Genomic DNA, 8,477 nt, shown 5'->3' with positions numbered 1-8,477 from the left:
CAGTGGTTCCCAAGAATAACCGATCTACAATCTCGCTTGTACATCTGATATTTTGGAATCGTTTGAAAAATGTTAAATATATTTTTTAAACAAATAATATTCTCTTCTGGTGTTCCCCGTCCCAAAACATTTTCAGATAGGGGTCCACAACACAAATACATATCATTTTGGGGGTTGAGAACTACTTTAGAAGGAAATAAGAATTTGTATTATCTGCCTCAAGTGCCAACCAATCAGCTTGCAGCCAGTGACAAGCTACACCCCACTGGCACAATGACTCATATATCCAAGCACTGGGTTAAACTCTGATATTGAAAAAAAGTAAAGTTCAATCGAAATCAGATCACTGCGATATACAAAGACTGGCAGTTACACTTCCAATATCACACTTGTTTGGCAAAAGCCAGTGGAACTGGAACAAAAACAAACATTGCACTTCAAAGGACTGACCTGGCACCATCTTAGAGGTACACTTTACCACGTGAGAAATGAGACAATACTTGCTATGGTTATTCATTATTGACATGCACATATGACATGACATGCACAGGTGATGGAATTTAGCTTTAGTTCATGTTAATTAAAGTGGGGTGCATACTTCGTTTAGACTAGTCATTGGTTAGACATGGGTTAAGGTTAGGTTTAGGTGTGTTGCCCCGTGGGGAGTTAGGTTTATGGTGAGGGTTTAGAACCTTTCATGACATCAAATGCAGCCCAAAGTTCTTTACATAAAAATTATTACAAAAAAAGATGAAAGATTCTTCAGACAAGAAAGGGTAATTCAGAAAACAGTTTTTTTATTCAATAATTTTAGATGACATTATCCCTTTCATTGTTGTTTGGCCAGGTAAATTCTACAATACAGTTTTGTCTCAGCCAATTAGCATGCATCTCATCTATAAAAAAAACATAGCTAGCAAGTACAACATTGACACAGGGGTAAAGTGACAGGAAAGAAACATGTAAAATGGTCCAGGGAATGTTATTGCCAATTCTGCCCATAGGAATGGCATGATGAGGACATGCATTTATGTGGCATGTGAAATGGAAGGGTCTCTTGAACGCAGACACAGAAAAGGCACTTCTGAAATAAAATAAAGATGTCAAGACAAAGAAACGAGGGACACATTAAGGGCAGCGTGACAGAGGCTGTGACAGGGTGTATGACAAACATAATACAAAAATATTTTGGAATAAAGTTAAGCTGGAAGTGTGTTCTTGAAATCTTCAACCACTCATCACCATTCGGACAAGTTCTGAGAATAAGAAGAGCATAAACAAAAAATGATTAGCACAGTGCCTGGACAGTGTCAGATGAATCTCCAGAACAGCACCACCAACCTACAGCAAAGTTACAGTGACCCAAGCATTGCACAGACTCCTCGCCTCATAAGGCATACAGCGATCCATGCTCCAAACACTGGAAGCTAGATGATTCCTTCCACCTGGTTTTCCCCAAGTACAGTTACATAAACACATGATCAAATATAGCACAGAGTCACATGCCGTTGCATTAGAGCAACAGCATGTGACAGAGTTTGTTAATCAGTCATAAATAACAATTATACATTTGGAGAGACTTAAAAAAAGGCGAGCAAACGGAGTAGCATGGAGGGCGACTCGGTTGGGCAGAGAATAAAGCTTTCCTGGCCAGCCATGACAGAAACATTGGCAGTCCCCGAGCCCTTTCATATTAGGAAAAGATCTACTACAGCAGTGGTTCTCAAAGTAGATTCCAGGGAGTCTGTGGGTTCCTTTCAGGGTTGGTCTAAATTGACCAATACAAGTCTAACTCTGACAGTGTATTGTGACAGCAGCTTCTGTGGGAGTGTTTGAGGACAAGAAATCAGAAAAGCAGTTGATCACAATTCTGCTTCAGTCTGTCTGAACCACACCACACGAACGGACTGTTCCAAACAGTGGAATACAGATGAAAGCTCATTAGTCAAGTACCATTTTACAGTGGGAAAACCTCAACACCACATCTGCATTCAAAGTTGATCAGCCATTCTCCTGTACTTGGTACAGCACCCCATGCCCAGGGTGCTCTTGTCCTTTCAAAGCCAAGGTTCATTGGGGGGGGGGGGGGGGGGGGGGGGGTTCAGTGGTGCACCTAGAAACATGCATGGGACACTACATGCACAGGCTATGCTACTGTCGGAAGAGTGCTCAGCAGGAGGGAGCGAAAGTTAAAAGGTGAGAAAACCATTTCACCCCGTCATAGTAGTGATCCCATCATTGCACAAAGGCCATGGAAATCAATGCATCTATACAATGTATGTTTTGTGAAGCAGGAGGCATACCAACATTTAGGAAATGTACAATTTGTACAGCTATGTTGCCTTTTTAAATGTACTTAGTCAAATATTTGTATCGAGTTAATTAGATTAACAAACTAAAGAAAACAGCCATTCTAACTTTACTTGAACTCGAACATTAACAGCCTTCTTGTTTTACTCTTTACAATTGCTCATCTAGTAACCATTACGGGAGGCCATTGTGCAGTGATGAATTCCTGAGCTGGTTTCCCTGAACCCCCACATGACTAGGTGAGGCCCTACTACTACTACTATGGCTAGAAGCTGATATAATAGTGGGCAGGGCTTTAGGGATTTGCTCATACCCTCTGCTCAACCGGACATGATGTGACGGACAAAGGCTGTGGAACGTGAACACTGAGTCAGTGATGACATACAGTAAGTAATGATCGATTAAAAGACAAAACATCTGTATAAGAAAAGCTTATACAACCTCCAGTTATGTACTGTAGGTGGATGAAAAACATTCCATTTGGTACGTTGTAAGAAGTATGATACAAGTTGTTTGTTGTTTAAATGCAACACATCACGAGTCATGTTACACAACCCTTCCTGCTTTACCTTCATAGTTGATACAGCCATTGGCATCTTCGTGTCCAGCTAAAAGAGTTTCCACCTCTTCTTCTGTCATTTTCTCACCTACAACACAAAGAAATATTGTAAAACCGTTATGTCAAAGAAAATGTTATTCCAACAATCGTACGACAGTGTCACACAAATGATGATCTACCACTTTTATTAACTTATCTATAATAAATGCAGGGTTAATGTGGTTAATAATAGAGAAGATCAAGGTTAATAATATAGATGAGTTAAAACAGTGCTCTTTCACTACATTGTTGCTGGTATGAAAAATGCGACTAATGATTTATCATCCGAAATGAAGCACAACATTAGAGCAAACGAGTCCTTCCTTTCATGTCTTACATAACAGGAAAATAAATGCATACATTTTTTTTATTCAATGAGGAATCAACTGATTTGGCAAATAGGGAACAGGATCAAGATTTTTAATGTTGCGATATGAGGTCATTGAAATACATTAAACTGTCGACTGATGAAGGGGGATACTGCTAATCACACTAATCAGTGGGGTACTGAGTTGGCACCAAGCAGACAAGGGGCAGACAGGCCTGGCTGCTTGGTAAGTCCTAGCCCCTTTCGAGACCCTTGGCTACCTTTTCTGAATTTTGGACGGCGGTACCCTAGGGTCCCTCGTAGATTATCCACCCACCATAGGACGCAGATTTACCTACGGTCTGTTCACGGAGACCTGCGCGATTGCTTGAGTGTTGGTGAGATGATTCAAAGATGCATACAACAGTTTTAGGAGACAATGGAAACATGTGCGAAGCAGCGTTGCCATTTAGTATTTTTAAAGTTTTGGCTTCTCTGAAATTCTCTCTTCCCATGTCCCGCCTCCCACGACACAACAGCATTATAAACATCCTGCATGAACGTGGTCGGCCAATCAGAGGCAGTAACTAGGACGTGCAGCTAGCCAGTCGCCGCTCGAGAGGCGGTACAATGGGAAGTCAACAAGGAAGTGACTGAAGAGAGGAGAGAGAAGTTCAGTGAAGCAAAATTTTAAAAAAAAAAGTAACTAACGGCAACGCCGATTAACGCCGCTTCGCACACGTTTTCGTTGTCTCCTAAAGATGTTGTATGCATCTTTGAAACATCACCAACACTCGCGCAGGTCTCCGTGAACAGACAGTAGGTAAATCTGCGACCTATGGAGGGTGGAAAAATGTCCATAGGGCTGGCTTGTATATATATATATATATATATATATATATAGGCCACGGCCTAGGGCGGCAGATTGTCCAAAATTTTAAAAGGACATGACCCTTTGAAACTTGTTGAACCAGAAAACCCAAAGTAGAAAAATTGCCCTGAAAAGATTTCAAAGGAGAGATATAAATCGGTGGTCTAATACTGTGCGTGTCGTTACCCAATGTGGTGAGGACGTGACGTAGCTCTGCTCCCATCACTGTGCCATTTCCCTCCTTGTCGAAGACGCGCAGTCCTTCCACAAAGTCCTCAAAGGATCCCTGGTCCTTGTTCTTAGCGATGGCCTGGAGCATGGGCAGGAACTGCTCAAAGTCCAGCATCTTGTGGTTCATCTCTGGAGATCAATTTCAGGTGTTTAATTTATTTAAATAATTAAATAAATAAATAAAAAATATATACATACATACAAACACTTTTTTTTTAAATCAAAACATGATCTAGAAATTTTATAAAGCAGTTTCAATTAATTGTTCAGACATTAGCCTGAATTGACATATGCCTTAGTTTGTCAGACTTTAATATTTTTTAAATGCTAGGTAGGGACAGAAATCAATGACAATAACTTCAGTCACCAATGCCATCCACAAAAAGGAAAACCTGTTATATGCAATTTAAGGATTATGTTAATGCAAACTGGAATGTGTGCACACACATCCGTGTTTAAAGAAATTTGGTGAGCCTGCACAAATGCCATTCATCTATTTACCTGCATTCTGTAAGTGCGACATGCCAATAACATGACTGTTTGGGGCAATCGTCAACTCACAAAATAGAAATGCATCACAAAATCGAAACGCTTTACATGCAGATAACGAGATAAGTCAATGACAGACATAATAGGACAAATAGGAAACTGACTCCATGTACCGACTCCGTTAGACTACAATGAGTTAATGCTCAAGACAACCGACCCAAATGTTAATCCAAGCGTGATAAATGGAGTCTATTAGGTCAAGTGACTTACTGCAAGTCATTGGTCTGAGCATGAGTTGCTTACCTTCTGATTTGGGGTTCCCCAGGACTTTGAGCACCTCTGCGTTGACAGGGTTTTGTCCAAGGGCCCGCATGACATCCCCACACTGGCTGTAGCTGATCTTTCCATCGCCCGTTCGGTCAAACAAAAGGAAAGCTTCCTTGAACTCTGATAAGGAGACACATGATTTATGTACAGTGAGCAACTCAGTGCCTGTGTATGCTGCATAATGGTTAACTAATATATACACACACATACAGCTGTTTTATTAGGGCTGTCAAAATGACTGCATTGGTTAATTTGTGAAATTAAGATTAAAAATGATCACGCAATGAATGCATGCCCCATACATCTCATCCACTCTATTCTGCACTAGTCATTGCTCTGGTATCTGATGGCTGATACTAGATCAAAAAATAAAACATGTATATCTCATGTATATACCTTCTGTCATTTATCGTCCCATTCCCACAACAATATACAAAAAACATGGCATATTTTAGACATAGTTGGAATGGTTTTTATCAGGATTAATTATTTTTTAAGATGTGATTAATCTGATTACTTTTATCGTTTGAGACTGAGCCCTATATTTATATAAATAATTAAATATATATATATATACATAAACAAGCAATACCAAGAGCACACTGTCTTGTTAATAGAACAGAGGATCAAACTTTTCAATGATAGCCATTAGCCAAAGGTAGTTCTTGGTCTCTCTAGAGATGGCATGCAGCTCATCTAGCGACGGACAGACAGAACTACAAGTATCCCATGTTCCCTTATATGGCATTGAAAGTCAGCGAACGCCTTTGACCGTGCAATCTGTCACCCATCTTCACTGAAAGCAAACACGCTCAAAAAGCATCCCTCTCTCCCACGAAACAAAGACCCTTACAAGGCCACTGTCGTCATGTGAAACAGAGCAAACAATTAAGCCACGAATCAATTCGTGTCTCGATCCGGGAGTCACACAGTTTAACTCTTCTTGAGGAGTGTTGTTTTGGGGCCACGCCTTCAGTTCTTCAGACCACGAAATAACTCAAAGACATCAACCCTGGCTTAGGGTTGATTGACAAAATACCATAACAAAAGTAGAACACATCTGTCATCATTAGGCCTGCGACGTTTAGATCATTCACGCAGTCACGCAGATCGTGATGTTTACTTTAGAAGCATGTCGAGTCGACATGCAACATCACATCACATCCTCCACTAGCATTAATCACACTTCTTAGTGTTACCATGCAGTTCTAATTTATGTTGAGTCGTGATCGACACGCAAAACAAACAAATCAACCAGCAAACGTTCGGGTTAGATCAACTTTGCGTTAATTAGATCAAGATATTCACCACACAATCTTATGTTACCTGGTGAGCTGCCCGCGGGTGATGAAACCAGTATTTCACTACAGAGTCAGAACAAGGAATTCAAAAATGCTGTGCCCAAATAATAAATGACCGTGATGTTGAGACGCGCGTCATCATGACCGTGAATGTTTAAACTCACCAATTATTTGGTCCTCTGAGAAGTCAGACTGGTTGAAGCGGCGTTCACGAAGAAGACAATGCAAAAGGAAAGAAGGCTAGATATTAGTGGTGGGATTACGATAATGGTACACTTTAGCTTAGCTCGTAGCTAACGTTGCGGTTAAAGCAGCATTTAGCTATGTGACATTAGCTAGGCACTGGCAGCCACATTAGCACCTTCAAATAAATAATAAAGCAATACTTCATTCCTATGCATCTGATGATGGTGTAAATGTGTGCTTACCATTGTCTTGTGTTTGGTTTGTTTGACCGATTTAGACTTCAGAGATCCCTGACTGTTCTTCCAGTTCCACTGAGCCTGAGTACTGGGAACACCCCTGGTGTCGTCACTGCCTCGGCGATGGAACAGCCAATCGGGTGTGTTCATTTTACATAAGAAATTGGACTGGGATCGATTCACTTTGCAGGTTGCTGATCCGGTCTAGAGCGGATACGGAAACGAAGCATCATGAGCGTGAATTTATGGCTGGGTGTTTATACAGTAAGTAGGTGGGCTCTAGATCGGATCAGGCTGGCTAATTCAGAATAGAAACTAGGCTTTCCACGAGTACTGCGGGGAGCCTGGTGACGCGAGTCATCGACGTTTCTGGGTTGAGTTCAAATAATTGACCTCCTCCCTTCAGCAGCCCTGCAGGGTGATTTCTTCTTTACTTTAGAAATCCTTACCTTCCATTTGACGCCCTAGCTGGAGGCCTGCTGCACTGTTGCGCGTGTCACCCCTCTGCCGAGCGTCATCTCTGTCTGACTCACTACACTGGCCTACATTGAGGCTGTGCTATGTGCACAGTACTAGCACCCCAAATCTGGCCTATCCAGATTGGTTTGTGATCAAGTCTGAACTGGGGGAAACATGAAAATAAATAGCAGGGGGGGGGGGGGGTTGGCTTGAGCTGCGGTAGGAGGGTGGGATCATCCATAATAACGCACGTGCATGTATTTCTAGCCCATCACACACCGGGTGCGCAGCGACGCGGCACAGGCGTTGCCGCGCGGCGACGCCTGGAAAATAGAACATAATGGTCCCGCGGGCCACATCAGGCCCGCGGGACCATTATGACTGGCCCACCAATGAAAAAAAAAAAAAAAGAAAAAAAAATCTGGAAAATGAAATAAAAATAAATAAATCTGAATGAAGTTATCTTTAATTACATTATTATAAGTAATACTATTAGAGTTGTACTATTACTCGAACAGTGGGGGGGGGGGGGGGGGGGGGGAGAGATGCAATGCAAATGAAAGACATATACTAGTCTGTATCCCTATTCCCTGACATAATTTTATAGCTAAACGGACAGAATTCTATTTTATTTGAATGATGAAACCCAGCTGCCATTAATAGTTGGAAATGGAAATGGAAATTGCGGAAATTGAAATTGCGGAAATTGTAATTGCGGTTAAATTAATCTGGCAAGATTAACCATCTTTCATGAAACCGGTTAATCGCTGATCCAGGATATATTAAGACAGGATATGTGTTAAATCCCGGTTTAATCTCTAATCCAAGTTTCGTGAAACAGGCCCCTGGCCAATCAGCGGCAGCTAGAGGCCAAAGCATACACAGTGCTGCCTTGATCCCGCCTCTGACACCTCCCTGACAAAATAACGATACAGAGACACCGCCCTGACAATATAACGATACAGAGACACCTCACTGACAATATAACGAAAACTTAACTAACAGTCCAGGTGACTAAAATGTGACTAAAACTAAATGAAAACTAATCAAAAAGACTGACTAAAACTAATAGAAATGTGCTGCCAAAAACAACACAAGCTGGGAGCGTTACAGTGGTGGGAGATGTCCCATGCTGAGACAACTGGGAGCGATACTGTATAGC

General features: G+C 41.5%; 1 protein-coding gene across 1 annotated transcript; it reads right to left on the bottom strand.

Moving 5' to 3' along the window:
• Nucleotides 1-777: 777 nt before the first annotated feature.
• On the bottom strand, nt 778-7,021 carry myl6 (myosin, light chain 6, alkali, smooth muscle and non-muscle). The gene is made up of 6 exons (XM_080784116.1): nt 6,863-7,021; nt 6,599-6,626; nt 5,110-5,253; nt 4,273-4,446; nt 2,880-2,957; nt 778-1,256 (listed from the first exon to the last, which is right to left on the bottom strand). Exons 1-6 carry the CDS (start codon nt 7,004-7,006, stop codon nt 1,228-1,230), a joined length of 597 nt encoding a protein of 198 aa, XP_080640242.1. The 5' UTR covers nt 7,007-7,021; the 3' UTR covers nt 778-1,227.
• Nucleotides 7,022-8,477: the final 1,456 nt, after the last annotated feature.

Source organism: Protomyctophum bolini, assembly GCF_963924005.1.
Source record: "Protomyctophum bolini genome assembly, chromosome: 2".
In the NCBI taxonomy this organism is placed as follows: domain Eukaryota; kingdom Metazoa; phylum Chordata; class Actinopteri; order Myctophiformes; family Myctophidae; genus Protomyctophum; species Protomyctophum bolini.
The sequence above is the reverse complement of the archived record's forward strand: the minus strand, read 5'-3'. Positions and strand labels throughout refer to the sequence as shown.

Excerpts from the sequence above, each read along its gene's own strand:
- myl6 (XM_080784116.1), bottom strand. The coding sequence starts at position 7,006 with ATGAACACACCCGATTGGCTGTTCCATCGCCGAGGCAGTGACGACACC. Across the intron at positions 4,447-5,109 it reads GGGGAACCCCAAATCAGAAG|AGATGAACCACAAGATGCTG; the intron begins GTAAGCAACTCA and ends ATTGATCTCCAG. Across the intron at positions 2,958-4,272 it reads TCACGTCCTCACCACATTGG|GTGAGAAAATGACAGAAGAA; the intron begins GTAACGACACGC and ends TTTGTGTTGTAG.